General features: G+C 46.2%; 1 protein-coding gene and 1 long non-coding RNA gene across 2 annotated transcripts; both read right to left on the bottom strand.

Moving 5' to 3' along the window:
- Positions 1-672: 672 nt before the first annotated feature.
- Positions 673-6,702, bottom strand: LOC308593139. The gene is made up of 3 exons (XR_014010773.1): positions 6,596-6,702; positions 3,356-3,455; positions 673-996 (listed from the first exon to the last, which is right to left on the bottom strand). It is a non-coding gene; the product is annotated as an uncharacterized lncRNA (long non-coding RNA).
- A 2,161-nt stretch (positions 6,703-8,863) lies between these two features.
- Positions 8,864-12,575, bottom strand: SOX17 (SRY-box transcription factor 17). The gene is made up of 2 exons (XM_081204194.1): positions 11,757-12,575; positions 8,864-10,073 (listed from the first exon to the last, which is right to left on the bottom strand). The coding sequence occupies exons 1-2, from the start codon at positions 12,043-12,045 to the stop codon at positions 9,220-9,222; spliced, it is 1,143 nt and encodes a 380-aa protein (XP_081060320.1). The 5' UTR covers positions 12,046-12,575; the 3' UTR covers positions 8,864-9,219.
- Positions 12,576-16,768: the final 4,193 nt, after the last annotated feature.

Raw genomic sequence — 16,768 nt, 5'->3', positions numbered from 1 at the left:
CCGTGTCCTGGCTGCATTGTTAGGCAGCACTGGGCCTGTCCACTGGAGGGCACCCTGCAGCCCCAGTACCACCCGTGGCACCCCACTCCCCCAAAATCTCCCTTCTTCTGCTACCGGGTGCACTAGCTTCAACTGTGCAAATACCCCCTTGGCCACCTCAGAAACCTGGGCATCCAGACTCAGGGTGAAGCCCAGAAGCACCCGCAAACTGTGAACCTGTGTCTTCAAGGAGAGTGTAGCCCCATCCAGCACAGGCTGAAGAGCACTTCTGCCTTGTCTGGATTAAGTTTCAGTTTGTTCACCCTCATCCAGGCCATTACTGATGGTAGAAACCAGCTTAGTTGATGAGGGTTGGAGCCAAACATCATCTGGAAGGCTACAGATTCCACATTTCTGCTCTAGAAAGATTGCCGGCATCATAAGGAATATAAACCACTTAAAGGTTTTGTTTATGATTAAGCTGTATCTAAATTAAATATATAAGGCAGTCTCCCCTTACATGTGCTGGCTATGCTAAAGGGATTTATAGTCCAAAATTTGTTTATGTGAATCGTTCTTGGATCACAGTATGATGCCCATTAATTTACTTTTCATAAAGGAACAAGTAGACAATCCCCGTCCCGTCCCGCAAAAAAACCCCACAAACCCCCCACACACGCTAGAAAAGCAACCCTAACATGGTTGTTTAATGAACTGAAATGTTAAGTCAATAATTATAGAGCACTGAGTTTTGAAAACACAGGATGTAAATCTTAAGGACTTGGAAGTGTTTTCTTCTATTTTCTCACCAATTAAGTAAGATCCACTTTCCTAGCCTCAGGAGCAAGCAGGTTTATCAGGTGTAAGTGTGTACACAGAGCATTAACCATGTTCCGTGGTGCTGCATCTTCCTCCATGGATGAGGAAACAGAAAGATCAACTATTATGCTTCTTACAGCCAAAGGAAGGAAGCAAACATAAAATTACCAAACAATCTTCAAGCTTTGCTTTCTGGGCCTGTAAAAAGATAAATGATCCATTCATCATATTTTCATGCAGAAACTTTTCATTTAATATATATTAATTGTTTATGATTAATTTTAATAATATTTCTGTTTCCTCCCGTAGGGGATCATATTTCCTCAAAAAACAAGAGGGTGCCTCCCTTATTTGGAAATATTGATATAACTGCAGGGGAAATTATCAGGTTAACACTTCTATATATGATTTAATCCCTTGCCTAGATATTAATTACACAACCCAATTCTGCTTAGTACCATGGTGTCATGTTCCCATTCATACCATTTGCATGTGATATGAATTCATTAGTCATATTTTGTGATATTCAGGATCTGATATGCACATACCACAAAGTCACAAAATTTCCACATGAAAAACCCTGGCTGATCAAGTCCTATCAAATAATAAATAGATGTCAAAATCCACATATTTCAAAGGGAGTCCAACTTAATTATGGTTGGGAAGTAACAATTGACCCATTTTCTATTCACCTCATACTCATCGGGAACCAAATTATTTAAAACAACAGCACAGATTCGCATTCAGAAATATGGATCCAAGTTTAGACATTGATGAATATTGGCTTGCCTTTTTGGTCATTCAGGATAAAACCTATGACTGCACAAACATATTCCAGTATTTTCATAAAACAGGAAAATAATTGTTTTAAACAGGATGCATGCAGAATAAATTTTGCTTCTAAATCACAGCAACAAGAAGCCTTGAAGAAATTCAGACACTGTAAAGTAATCCCACAATACCTTGGAAAAAACCCAAGATTACTTTGTTCCTAGACATATTCTTTGTGGATAAATGAAGCTGGCATTCTTTCGGTGAAGAAACAAAATGTTTCTTCATAACCCTTAAGAAATACAAAATGAAACAAAGTTTCGCTCAGATAAGCAAAGAAACGCAAGGCTTTTTCTGATACGTACTTGCGTTAAAAACAGTGCAGGAGACTTTTGTCTGCAACTATGAAGTTGGGATAACTTGAGATGACATTATTCTGATCTCTGAAATGGTCAGTGAGAGACCTTGAGGGCTTCTCTAGGCTGAACAAGTGCTTTTATACATGCATGCCTAAGCCATTGCTTAGGTAGCCAAAACAGTGCTACCCATATATAAGAGGGAGGTGCCGTTGGTCTCCCTATCTGCTCAACTTTTGAATGCTTCCTTGTTTCTAATTGCTGGCATGATTTATCCCCATAATATATGCCAATGCAGTAGGAACATAACACAAACCCTGCCTGATAATGCCAAAAGCCTATCTAGTCCAGCATCCTGTTCTCCCAGTGGCCAATGAGGTGCCCATGGGAAGCTCACAGACAGGATCTGAGTACTCTCCCCACTTACATTCTCCAGCAACTCGTATTCAGAGGTAGACTGTCTCTGATGGTAAAGGTAGAACATAACTATTGATGCCACTGATAGTTTTATCCTCTATCAATTTGGCTAATCCTTTTTTAAAGCCATCCAGGTTTTTGGATGTGACTACACCTTGTGGGAACAGATTCCACAGCTTATCTATGCAGCATGTAAACAATGCTCTCCTCGGGGGAATGCACCTGGCACCATGACTGTCAGTTTTTAGGTGCTTGGCCTATATACCCAGGCCTTTGGTATTCAAGATAGCTTCTGTTGTGATACTCTGTTGTGATACTTCTGTACCACTGTGAGGTACAGCTTGTCCTTCTTATGGGCACTTTAGGAATTTTGTATTTTATTTTTCTATTTTTCTAAATAATTTTTATTGGTTTTTTCATAATTTTATAAAATTTAACATAACCATTTCAAACATTAAAGTGCAAGGTTCTTTTGAATCTTCGGACCTCCTTCCCTCCCTCCCTGGGTTCCATATTTAAGATTAAATTTGCTGCATCTTTTACCCTTATCCATCTGTTAAATAACCATAATTCTCATAAATAATTCCACATTACAAGTGTCATTACATCCCTGCCAGATATTTTAACTGTTTACAGTGGTCTTTTAAATAAATTACGAATTTACTCCAGTCTTAGAAAATACTTGATCAAATTGTATTTAAATTTTCTAGTTCTAAATTGATTGTATCTGTTTTTATTTTATCTTGCAAAGTTGCATTGTGACATTTTTTGGATAAAGCGACTAACAAATGTGCTGGTTGTTGTTCTTGTGGTGGTGAAAAGGCTCCTTTGGTCTGTCCTGAATCTTAAAACATTCATTTTCACTTTCCGTTGTCCTAAGCTATATCACAGGGTGAGGAGAAAATGAGAAAAGGGAGAGAGGGAGTGAAGGCTCATTGAAGGGAAGGTAAAAGAGATGAATAAAAATTGCCCATATATCCTGTCCTGAATCTGATAAATGGGTGTTGCCTCACCTGCTCTGTTCTTTCCCTGTTCTGTGGAACTAATGTAGCCTGTGACTCAATCAGGTGGCCGTTACTTAAATCAATCAGATAAGGAAATGTCCTGAGTCTGCTAGAAAGAAAGAAATGTAAAATTCAGTCACGAGACTATCACTTAAATCAATTAGCTAGATATCCAGAGCCAGCTACAGAGAAATAAATGCAGAAGTCTGGGATCATCATTTTCATTTAATTGCAACCTGGCCATTAAAACTCAGTGGTTTCTGACTCTTTCCCCCCCTCCACACATTTGTGGAAGCCTTTCTCCGCACCAGCTAAGGGAAAATCTCTAGGAAATGTTTCATATTGGCAATGCAGAGTACTGTGTGAGGACTCAACATCTGTCTTAACTATCATGTCCAAGGGTGCTGCGTTTGCAGATTATCTGCATCAAAAGTTAAGATCTTGAATCTGAAACAAGATTGTGAGTCCTGAGTCAGGTTTTGGGGCTTATACCTAACACAGAGAGATGAACTACAGTATTTGACATCTCATTTTGCTGAACTTTTGCTGTAATTACACTTTGCTGTTATTCACGCTTGTTGTGGATACACTGATGTGTAGCCCAACCCCATGCACATTTACTAAGAAGCAAACACCACTGGGTTGAATTGGGTGCTTACTTCCAAACAAGCATGCATAGAATTGCAATGTGCTCCTGTTTGCTCACTGCCATTTACCTGCTACAATTAAATGAGTTTCCAAATCAGGCTGCAGCCCGAAACCCACATATAATCCGAGTCTATTCATGCTTACTCAGATGTAAATCCCATTGTGTAGAACAGGACATGCTCCCATTTGAGTGGGCATAGGGTGATAGCCTTAGACACCTGCTTTACAGTCCATTTAATGTATATCCTCCAATAAGAGCATAAATATATTCTCTTGGGATCTCAGCAAACTGCTAAGCCTAAATTGCAGGTAGAAGCAAGGCAACATCTTAAAAATTACACAAAAAGTAAAGATAGCTTGGTTGGCTCTTACAAAAAAAAAGTCCGTATGAGGGCTATATCTTTATTAGGCCAAGCAAAATGTCATTAAATAAGGTAGTGGAAAGCACCTCATTTGAATGTCTACTAGCTTCACCCACACCTCCATCTTACCAATGCTGACATGGATGGCTTGAGTAACCCCAGCAACCTTTTCCTCCCCTCATACCCCTTGAATTTTCAACATTTAGTTTGATGAAGGGTTCTGTGGAACCTGAAAGCTTGCACACTATTTTATGACCCTTTGATTAGCCCAATAAAGGTATTTACCTCATAATTTCATAACTATAAAAATAACTTCATAATTTTTAAAACATGTATTTCTTTTTCACAGCCCCGTTCCTTCATTAATGTTCATTCTGAAGAGATTTCCCCCAAATCCCCTTACATTGCCAGCCTAGATGGACCTGTGTTCAGTGGAGTGGGCCATGTTAGAATGATGTTGAATACCATGGACACTGGTATTCCTCATGTATTTGTTGAATGGCACACCCCTGCTGCTGCATGGACCAATTTTTCTTAATATTTTCTTATACATGGAGGATTTATATTGATTTTATAGCTGCTTACCAGTTAGCGCTTCCTGGGAATTGTATTTGGTGGTCCCTTGATTCTCCCTTCAACTATAATTCCCAGCATTTTTATCAAGCCTATTTTTCAGCCTGTAGCTGAGATAGAGATGATCCAACAGAAAAACAGCAAATAAAAAAAAAAAAAATCCTTCCAGTAGCACCTTAAAGACCAACTAAGTTAGTTCTTGGTATGAGCTTTCGTGTGCATGCACACTTCTTCAGATACACAGTGTGCATGCACACGAAAGCTCATACCAAGAACTAACTTAGTTGGTCTTTAAGGTGCTACTGGAAGGAATATTTTTATTTTGACTATGGCAGACCAACACGGCTACCTATCTGTAACAGCAAATAAAAAGTGTAAAAGCCTTTTCCTTGAGGAGCTTAGTGAAACTGTGATACTTGATCTCATCAAAAGTTTCCCCTTAACTATAACTGTAGATCACTGGTTAATCAATCAATATGCATAAAATGAACTGACATTTTAGTTGTCATGCAGATGCAAAAGGGACAGGTCGTGATGAGAAAGAGAGCAATTGCCTAAAAATACACATTTTGGCAAAACAAGTCAGTTAATTCACTCAGACTCTGTTTAAGAAGTCTGGAATTTAGACAATCTCATTGTGTTTTGATGTTGAGGTGAGTTCATACACCAGTTATCAGCTGGATTATTTGATCTAGGCTGGGGCTATCTTTCTCTTGTAGAGATAGTTGGCCTTAGGTGTGATTAAGCTAGTCCTCACTTTTTTAAAAAAATGAGCATTTTGGAAAGCTTTCCCATTTTTCCACTCATCCTGAAACCACCCATTACTAATGTTAAGGATGTGCTGGTCTAGAGCAATATGGAAGGGGGACAGATTGAGTTAATATTGAACTTTAAGCTACAGTCCTATCCACACTTACCTATGAATAAGACTCTAAACAGTGAGATTTACTAAAGAAAAAGCCTGTATCTGGCTGTACTGCATGACTGCAGTCCCAACTATACTAATTTTGGATTAAGCCCCACTAAACTTAACAGGAACTTTCTTCCGAGTAAACATGCGTTCTCCCATTTTGCCTGCAAGGCTATTTTGGTCAAGCCACGCCCACCTACTTCGGGTAGGCACCGCTGTGATAAATGACATTTGCAAAGGCACAGGGCTTTGTGAACGCTGACAATCAGCTGAACGTCAGCGCCTGCAAATTCCTGTCCTTTAGCCTGCATTATTTGATTCCAATCTACGTGGGCAAAGAGAAAAGGATCACCTGACATTATGACATCAATCGGTCGAAAGCTGGCCAGTTTATCCACATGTCAAATTTGACCCGTGGAGCGGTGGGTGGGGAGGGGAGGTTAGGATCTGGCCAAATCCAGCTCCCCAACCGTCACGTAAAGGACTAGGTGTGGCCTGTGAAAAACCGCAAGAACCTACCAGTGTTTATCGCGAATTCTCATCAAGCACAGTAGGTCTTGCTTCCAAAGAGGATTGGTTTGGGATTAGGTATTTACCAACCAATGGACCTAAATACAAACTAAAAATGAAGTTATGATAGAAGTGGAGGTGGTGAAATCGAGTTAAAGGAAGACATTTGAAATACATACTGAAGCTTCCAATCCAATAAAGTAGGTTTACTCTAAAGTAAATGCGATTGCCTTAAATGGGGCTTACTCTTAAGCACTGTAGCATCAATCTACAGAAATGACCAGCTTTATTTGCCTATTTTCGCTGCAAGGTGCAGAAAAACTTTCAATTCACCACCCGCTTTTCCTCCTACCATCGGTTTACGGTTTGTGAGAGGGCAAAGTGCGAAGTTACATATGTTCCCGCGCCTCTTTATCTCGCAGCTTGGAAGAAATTAACACGATCAGTTCCTAAACGCAAGAGAAAGTCACCTGCCCAATTGTTCCCTGGGGATAAAAAGGGGGCGGTTCGGATGAACCATTCCAATGAGTTCAAGCTAAAGGGGATCTAGTTTTGAGCCGAAATTGGCACTACCCAATTTCTTGCACACTAGACAGTTCGGTTGACCGAATTGTCCTAGTGTGATTTCAGTTAATAGACCAATTGCTTTGAAGCGTCTCTTTTCTCTTTTGATCGCCTTTGACTGAATCTGCAATCCTGAAACTAGAGCTAGGAAGGGAAGGGGGCGCTTTCTTTTTTTCTTCTCTTTCGCTCTCCCAGAATAAAGCTCTCTTTCAAGTGCTGCTCAAGAAACTGAGAAAGGGGAGAGGGAAAATACTTACGAGGTGATTTGTAAGTAAGACTGTTTTTTAAATGGCACACAAACTAATTATTTTTGAAGAAAATAATCTCCAGTATCCTCTTTCGTTTCAAGTTCAAACTTACAAGGAAAAACTCTTCGTTACCCCAAGCAAAGGGAGACTGTGTCCGGACTGGAACACTTCACCTCACTAGTGATGGTGAAGTTTTCTAAAATAACATTTTCTTTTTTTCTTTTTATTTCTTTTCTTTTGTTTTCACGGTGCTGGTGTTTTTCCAATACGAATGTGGGACAGGGGACCTCAAAGGAAGAGATGAGGAAGTGATCAAGGGAAATCAAAATCAACCTGATTTAATCTGGAAGGCTTGATTTCATTCGGCGCCTTGCTGATAAACTTAAAACCATCGCGGGACAGATAACTCCTCTTCTTTCCCTAGAACTTGATCCTCCTTTGCAGAGTGGCATTTGCCAACCTGGTCCCGCCCGCCCCCCGCCAGTGCTTTAGACCCCCAACTCTCATCAGCCCCACCTAACACGACCAGTGTTCAGAGATGGTGGGAGAGCCCAGTAACAGCAAAAAGCTGGTCCAGCAGGTCCAGTAACAGCAGGTCCAGTAACAGCAGGCGGGCACCAGGTTGACAACGGATTCCTTCCGAAGTTGTACACTCCCAGCCTGTGCACTCGGGATCAAGCGTTTTGGTGTCCCTACACAAGGCTGTGACTGGGATCACAGCCTACCTACACCTCCTACCTGTTCTTCCCAAACCTGTTCATTTATTGCCAGAAATTATTTAAACGGTAAACTCAAACCAGCTGTAGTGGATAATCACATTATTTTGCAAAGAAATACCCTTTGCAAAAGGGAAGCTACTTTTACTAGATCCCCGGGACCCATGAGCCAAAGGCTCACTGGGGGGAGGCAAGAGAGCCCGAGTTTCGGAGTTGCAGAACGGGGTGGAGTGGAAAATTCGTTTGCACGCAAATCTCCTCTTGACTGCCTTCAGCTTTTTTCACTTCAGCGGTTTAGTTTAGCAAAGAGTAGCGAGGGGAAAGAAAAATCGTGCGACCCCTGCATCTAGAGCCCTGCTTTAGTGACTCCTCTGGAAAATTCTCCAGCTGTAGGGAGAAACTGCCTGCATTTAAACAAACTTTCTGAAGTACTACTAGTATCTGGAATAGTATTATTTGGAAAGAAGTGGGGTGCGGATCTTGAGATTCGAGTGCCAGTGAGATTATAGTTCAGTAATTGTATGTTCATGGTAACTGCTTTGGGATATGTCGCGTATTATCGAACTCTCCCCCAAAGTCTAATACCTTTAATATGCCACCTTATAATTACAGATATTGGATGGAGGTAAAACAGACTCTGCTTTATACACATCTCACTCTACAACCTTCCAGCTTCTAGGCAGAAGTCTTATTAAAAGTGCCTACTCCAGGATCCTTGTAGCAGCACCGAGGGGACCCGACAAGGAGTGTGAAGTGCGAATTGTTTGACCAGCTCTCGGTTCTCCTGTTTGGCACAGAGGAAGCTGCCTCGGACTAAGCCAGACCATTGACCCATCTTCCTCCATGTTTTCTACACTGACTGGCAGAGACTCCCCCCCCCCCCCAAGATGCTGCGAGCTGAACCGGGGACCTTCTGCTCTACGTTCTGCAAAGGTGTTTGGTATATTTACACACAGCGAAGCCCGCAAGAACGACACCATCACTCATAACCACCTGAGTTATTTTATTGCCGAGCTGTTTCCAAGTCAAACGTCAACTGGGGGTTCCCCAAGTCCCACCCCCTTCTATACATGGACCCTTTGAAGGAAGCGGGTTCGGAGGCGAAGGGCGAGTTGCCTCCTAGTGAGCTCTAAGGGCAGCCTCGCTGGCTCTGTCCGATGTGGAGGTTACAGAAAGAAGGAAAGGGGGAAAGGGGAAATGAAGGCTCCAGCGGGTACTTTAAAAAAACCCGCTCAAAGTTCCCAGGCCTGGTTTCTAAAAATGTTCCAGTCAATAAATTACAATAAATAGAACCGAGGGATCCAGTCCGCTCCTGCCTCTATTCCAGTCCGCTGAGTCCCTCTCACAGCTCCGGATAGCCTCCCCCTCCTCCCGCGGCTGCGCAGTAGTAAGCGGCGGCAGAGTTCGCCTCCGAGGCCTCGTGGCTCGCATAGGGAGGGAGGCCCAGTTCGCCGGGCCGGCAGCCGAAGGACAGATACTGCTCGAACTCGGCGCGGTCCACGTCGGCCAGCAGCTCCACGTCATGCGGGGGAAGGTGCTCCAAGCCGACGGCGGCGTCTCCTCGACGGCAGGCTTGCTGCTGCTGCTGCGCGGGATCCTGAGCAGAGGCGTAGGCGGCCACGGGAGCCGCGAAGCGGGCGCGGAAAAGCCCGGCGCTGCTGCCGCCAGGGGCGCCGTTGCAGGGATACTCGGCCCCGGGGGGCGTCGGGTAGCCGTAGGGCCCCAGCAGGCAGCCGCCTTCGTCGGGCTGGTGAGGCGGGAAAAAGGCGGGCTCCGCGCAGGCGCCGCTCTGCGACTCGGGCTCGGGGGTGGGCAGGTTGTAGCTCCCGAAATGGGCGCCCAAAGCCGGCAGCGGGAGAGGCGCACAGTCTCGGTAGTGGAAGTTCCCGCCGGCGTAGCCCGGCTGCTCGGGGTACGGGAGGCCCAGCCCCTCGCAGCCGCTGCCCCCGTCCATGGACAGCCCCAGCTGGTGCTGCGGGTGGTGGTGGTGCTGCTGCTGTTGCTGCTGCTGCACGGGGAGGAAACCGCCCCCGCCTTCGCCCGCGCCGTCGCCGCGCTTGAGGCGCTTCACCTGCTTCCTCCGCCGCGGCCGGTACTTGTAGTTGGGGTGGTCGCGCATGTGCTGCAGCCGCAGCCGCTCCGCCTCCTCCACGAAGGGCCGCTTCTCCTCCTGGGTCAGCGCCCGCCACGACTGGCCTGTCAGCGAGAAGAGAAGGGGAAATGGAGGTTTCAAACAGGCGCCCACAATTCAGCCTCGGCGGCTGCCGGTCTCCCCCCCCCCAAACCTCGCCACACTCTGCCCGCTGGTCTCCCCTCAGCCAGGCAGGAAAACAAGTCAGTGGACAACGCAGTCCTAACATTGAAGTTAATCCCATACAGCCCTCACCCCAAATCTCGGCACACTCTTTGCCCGCTTGGCGCGGACTTTCCCTCAGGCAGGAAAAAAGTCAACTGACAGTCCTAGCAATGCCTACTCAGAAATGGATTCCATGCTCCAAGGTACATATGACCATTGCCTCCCACACCACCTCACATCCCTCTCGGGGATGGGCAATCTGTGGCCCTTGAGGGGTTTCTGGATTCCCAGCTCCCATCAGCGTGGAGCAACCATTGGTCAGCGGTGATCGGAGCGGAGGTCCAGCAACTTCCGATGGGCCAGAGGTTTCCACGCTCCTCTCAGCAGGGTGTAGGCAAGAGGGATGCACCTTCGGGGACGCACCTCTTCGGAGCCGGGCCGGTTGGTTCTGGCTTTCGGGGGGATTTCAGGCTGCAGTGAGGTAGCCAGCATTTGAGGGACGACCACAAGCAGTTTGCTTAATAACTAGAAAAATTCCTTCCAGTAGCACCTTAAAGACCAACTAAGTTAGTTCTTGGTATGAGCTTTCGTGTGCATGCACACGAAAGCTCATACCAAGAACTAACTTAGTTGGTCTTTAAGGTGCTACTGGAAGGAATTTTTTTATTTTGACTATGGCAGACCAACACGGCTACCTATCTGTAACTTAATAACTAGAGTATGTGACACTTCTATCCGGGCTTCAAACAAGTGTAGACCCTTCGGGAGTCGGGATGGCAGAAGACTAGTTTTATGTGGATAAACAAGGTCGGCCTCCTCGCGCCCCAGACCCAGCAGCTGAGAGGAGCAGCGCCGGCATTGCGAAGAAACGCAGGCCAGCCGTCCTCCCGGTTGCGAAATAGTATTTCCCGTCCCGTTCCCCGTGCCAAAAAAGGCACGTCGGATTATAGCAATGTAAATAAATATGTCGCTGGAATCCGAATCTTTGCCGTCGGACCTTCCATTAGCTATGTCGAGGTTGAAGCCTTTTCAGCCCTCCTGCTCCCGTGCTGCCCCCTTAGCCAGACCTTTTGAAACTCCCTCATGCCCACCCTGCCTGCGTGGGGGGCGGGATCGAGGGCGAGAGCGGCCTGGGAATTGCTGCTCTGCCCCGTGCGCTCCAAGCTCCCGAGTTATTCCTTCGCGTGGCCGAGCCAGCTTCCCAGAGAAGGACCCTCCTCTTGCGGAGATGGCAGTTGCTTTGGGGTGTGCTCCCGCGCATAAAGGCCAAGTCCTAGGGGTCGACGTCCCTTTGGCGTCCCCAATAATATATTGGAGTGGGCCGCGCGCCCCCGGTTGATGGGTATTATGTGGGTAGGGGCTTACCTGCCCCCCCCCATATTTTTTATTCAAGTTGGCACATCTGCTTTCGCGGAGCTACTTGGAATCCCCTTGGACTTACTTCCAAGGGAGCATGGGTGGGATTGCGCTGTTACTTTGTTGTAGGTAACAGCAGCAAGGTCTAGGGACTTTCTTTGACACTGGCGCCTTACAGTCCGTACCCCCTTCCCCCGTGCCTTTTGCCAAGCCTCCCGGGCACTTACCCAGCATCTTGCTGAGCTCGGCGTTGTGCAGATCCGGGTTCTGCTGCGCCAGCCGCTTGCGCTCGTCCTTGGCCCAGACCATGAAGGCGTTCATGGGGCGGCGGATGCGCGCTTCCCCTTTGGCCCGGCCCGGGCCGCCTTGCTGGCCTGCATCGGCGGCCGCCTCGCCCTTGCTCTTGCCCTCCGGGCTCAGCGACTCTGCCCACGGACACTGCATCATGAGCGGAGGAGGGAGCGAGCACCGTCCTTGGTCGTCGCTGCTGGCGTATCCAGCATCGGGGCTGCTCATTGCCACGCTGCTCCGCCGGACCCACCCGCTCCTTGCCCTCGGTCCTCTTCCTGGCGCCCCCGCAAGGCAAATCGGGATGGCTCGCAAGAAGGAACGCTTGGGAGAGACTCCGAGCGACACTCAGGCGGTCCGCGCTGGCTCTCGACTAGCTGGCGGCCGTCGCCGCGCGGCTTCGTTTAAACTGAGCCCGGGCCAATCGGCTTCGTGGGCGGGGCCGGGGACCGTCGCAGCGGGCGAGCAGAGGACCAGTTCCATCTGCAATTCACCTGTATGGGAGCTGGCCAGGAGTAACCTTTCCAGCGACAAGTGGATTTTTCCATGACTTGGGGCTACGTGGAAGTAAATTCCATTGAGATCAATGGGATCTACTTTCAAGTTAAGGGCGATTGGGCGCGGAATGAGAGGAACCCGAAAGTGACTCGTTACAGGTGACCGAAGAGGATGTCTTTGCTTGGGATCACGCTATTTAAGTAGTTTGTTTTTCTGGGAGGGAAAATGAACCACTTTCGACCTATTTTATCTGTTTCCTGTCTGCTGGACGTGTTTTCTAGACAGGAAATGTCATTGGTAAATCTGATGGAAGAAATACATTTTGAGAATGGGCTTTAAGAAGTGCATTTATAATATGTAAGCGTTACATTTGTACATGATACGTTATCGTGTATCATAATTCGTTAAGTTTTTGTATCGCATGGGTACACGCACACAAATGGAGTCTAAAAATATATATTTTGTAAATGCAAGTATCATATTTATTACGGAAAACTATGCTCTAAATGTACTTCTTTTGTTTCTCAAACAGCTGCTGATGCTTCAGTTAGTATAATTAATTTAGAGTACTTGAACTTTAACTGGTTCATTTCCGATTATTTCAACAGCAGGAACTCAAGCACGTTTTAAGGGGTTTAAGTTTTTTCGCACTTAAGGGATTTCTAACATTTCAGCACAATATTATGCAATGTGTTTTTTACGATGTACATTAATGCACAAAATGAACAAGAGTATCACCTAATAATTTTTAAATGCTTTAAACCTTGTAACCTGCTCTGCGACTTGCTGTTGAAGGGCAGGTAATGAATTTAATCATCATCGTCATCATTACACCTCCTGCCAAACCACTATTGTTAACTCAACATTGCGCGGTTATGTAGGGGGTAATGAAAATCTAGGACACTTGCTTCAAAGAACCGGAAGTAAACGGTACTGATTCCAGCGAAAATGACTCCCAAGTGTAGCTGTAGGTTAGTATTTACGTTAGAAGGCGATGCTATTAAACGCACTGATGCTTACATGCTTTGAATTCGGATCTAATATTTTTTCTGAAATCAGTGATACTTATTTCAGCGTAGTACCTTCTTCCCTAAATAGCCTTACTGGAAAATAAGCTCCACAGCGGGACTTGCTTCCGAGTAAGCATGTATTGAGTTTTGCTACAAGGCTTGGTGTGACAGTCTTGACAGCTTCAGCCAAAACCAACATTCAGGTGAACGTAGTCGCTCCTTGCCTTAACTCAGCCTCACCAACTTGCGCTTCCTGCGGAATGCAATTAGTTGTTTTTCTTTGACCATTTAGTTATTTTTCTTTGACTATATCGTAAAGGTTCCCCCTGATCCTGAAGCCGTTCCGAGTTTAGTGTTTAGAATCGAGATTCCCAGGACCGCTTGGCTGTGAGTCAGCCTAGTTACTTTGGATCCAAGTGTGGGTCAAAACGCCGCTGGATTGTATTCCAGGGTGAAAATAATTCGTGGATCAAGATGTCTGAGATACTGTGCAGTTAGGCTTATATACTTTGAACTCTTTCTTTCTTTCTTTCTTTCTTTCTTTCTTTCTTTCTTTCTTTCTTTAAAACCCCAAAATTATATTTTTTGCTGCTGAAAAGAAACGAAACTCTCTTGAAATGGTGATGGTACTTTCTGTCTCATCTTGCTAGCCATTACCTAGGAAACGCTTCGGGATTCCCCGTCAAAATATTTATTCCGCTTGATAGCGGGACTACGCCATGCACAACCGCAGGAAAGCGCAGAGCCTGAGTGCTATGTTAGGAAAGTATCTTTGACCCTGGGGCAGACGTTACAGAAACAGCTTCAGAGGAAACAGATTGCTTCTCTGTGGGACATTTACGTACATTGCGCTAGAGAGCCTTCAGCCCCGCATCCCACGGCGTCTGCGTAAACTGCGATCCACAAACAACTGAGGCCAGATTGTTTGCGGTTCAGACCGATCTGGTCAAGGAGATTGCATTTTAGAGCATTTTAAAAAATTTACTGGCAGCGAAGTGCATTGGGTCCCTTCTATATGCGAGCCCCGCGCTCCGGGGGGGTCGATCCAGCAGTCCCATGTCTCTAACTCGGTTGTTGGAAGGTTCTCTGAAGAACCTCAGCATCGCCCTTACACCGAGTCAGACCATTAGTCCATGCAGCTTAGTCTTAGACAGACAGGCCACTGTCTTTCCAAGCCCCTCCCTGGGCATGCCAGGAATCGAACCTGTGATGTGGCAGGCCATACACCGCCTTTAGGGACTTGAGTTGTTTGTTTCATTTTGTTTTCGAAAATCAAGTTCAGGCCACAGCAAATTTTCCGTTCCAGATTCAGCGCCCTAGGATGAAAGGCAGAGAAAGGCGAGTTTCGAACTCGGCTCAGAACTTTCGAGCGAACTCTTGGCAGTGATCCTCTGGGAATTCAAGGATCCGGAGTGACAGAAGGGAATGCGGATCTCGGGAGAGGTACACACCCCCTAGAGATCCGCAGATCCCTCGCACCGGTTTATGTGCAACAACTTGGCCGAAACCGGCACCGCAAATCTATTTGCTTGCGCGCTCCGATCCTGGACACGCGACTGTGGAAATTAAATCCCGCAGCAATCGCGATCGCTTTGAAGTTTGGGATCAGGCTATCTATCGGCACTGACTGCCCCTTGCCAAGCACCGTCCAGTTTGGTTGCGTTGGGTTAGTGCTGCCTGCATTTCACTCCAAAGGAGTGAAGACCGGAGTAAGACCAGTGAGATCTGAATGTGCCCAATTTGGGAAAGTCCCCACGTGCTCCTCGTAACCCAAACCCCGAAAAGTGCTGCTGCTGTGTCTCCTCTCGGCCCGGGATCCCGTGTTTCCCTTGCCCCCAGACCCGGCGGGAGGGGGCTCCCTTTGGGGACAAAGTGACCTTTTCAACTCACGGCTCTGGAGCAGGGAGAGCGAGCGCCCTTTGCTCAAAGACGCCGCCTTTCTATTTCCACCGTTTTCCCAAGCGCGGCGTTGAATGGCTGCGGATCTGCCCGCCACGTTATCAGAGCCGGCCACAAATGCCACATGAAAAGCAGCAAACATCCGCAGGGCTTCCTGCAAGGCGCGCTGGCTCGCAAGACAAGCTGGAGGGAAGAAAGGGAAGGTGGGTGGGTGGCCCCCGCACGGGGCGCGGGGGAGGAGGTGCGCCTATATATCACCGCACACATTGCTCGGGACAATATTCGACGCAATGTACTGCACACACGCACGCACATGTAATAGAGACAATACCTGGTGTGCACACATGCATATACGTTTGTGTGTGTGTGTGTGTGTGTGTAAGAGAGAGAGAGAGAGGGATGGGGGGGTGTCCACTTCTGCAACAGACCTGCTGCCAAATAAGTATATTTACTGTATATTGTGATAGTTTCTATGGAGCAGTATTTCCATATGAACAGGACTTGCAAAACCGTCAGTAAAAGCAGGAGGGTAATAAATGGTATAGGGAGAAACACCCACTGTGAACCCGACAATGGCAGTTGTTCTTGTCACTAATTTCCCCATAGATAGCAGCAATCTTGACAGGAAATCTGTCAGTGACTATCAGAACCCCTCTTCACTTCTCGCTCCATCATCCCTGAGCTAAACTAAACTCTTCTAAATAAAAAAATTCCTTCCAGTAGCACCTTAAAGACCAACTAAGTTAGTTCTTGGTATGAGCTTTCGTGTGCATGCACACTTCTTCAGATGGTATCTGAAGAAGTGTGCATGCACACGAAAGCTCATACCAAGAACTAACTTAGTTGGTCTTTAAGGTGCTACTGGAAGGAATTTTTTTATTTTGACTATGGCAGACCAACACGGCTACCTATCTACTACTAAACTCTTCTAATCAGCTGCCTAAGCTTCTAATTAGTGGAGTAGACTTTGCTCTTAACACACTGTTAAACTGTAGTTCACAGTTGTTTGGAAAATACTTAAAAAGTTCATTTTCTTATAAAAGTGGAGAGTAAAAGAAATAAACTAACATAATTATATGTATACCTACTTAAAAGTGACGTCTTCCTGATTTCAGTGGGGCTTACACTCCACTTGATTTCAATGTGGCCTAGGGCTGCAATGTGGTTTGTGGGCTGCAATCCACAAACTGGAACAGACTTCAGCAATCTCAGATTTAACAGACAGCCAGGGCACAATCCACAGTTTCTTACACCCAAACCCCAAAACATGCTGAGTGTTTATTCTATTTTATATCCTGCCCTCCTTCCAAGGAATTCAAGGCAGGGTGCTTGGTTGTTCCTTTCCCTATTAGTGTTCTTACAACAACCCTGTGAAATTAAGACCTGTCCTAGTCTGGCACTACTGTACATCACACTGGCCATCTAAGTCATAAAGAGTTTAGGATTGCGGTGGTATTCATCAATGTCTGTGGAACTCTGTGATATCTGCAAGGTTGCAGCCAGAGACTTTAATGGAAATGCAGCACAATCCTATGTATCATGAT

Source organism: Podarcis bocagei (genome assembly GCF_964188305.1).
Source record: "Podarcis bocagei genome assembly, chromosome: 8".
Lineage (NCBI taxonomy): Eukaryota > Metazoa > Chordata > Lepidosauria > Squamata > Lacertidae > Podarcis > Podarcis bocagei.
Note: the sequence above shows the minus strand (reverse complement) of the source record. Positions and strands in the feature narration are given on the sequence as shown.

Coding starts and splice junctions, on each gene's coding strand:
- SOX17 (XM_081204194.1), bottom strand. CDS start 12,045: ATGAGCAGCCCCGATGCTGGATACGCCAGCAGCGACGACCAAGGACGG. Junction 10,074..11,756: donor CGAGCTCAGCAAGATGCTGG/GTAAGTGCCCGG, acceptor TCTCGCTGACAG/GCCAGTCGTGGCGGGCGCTG.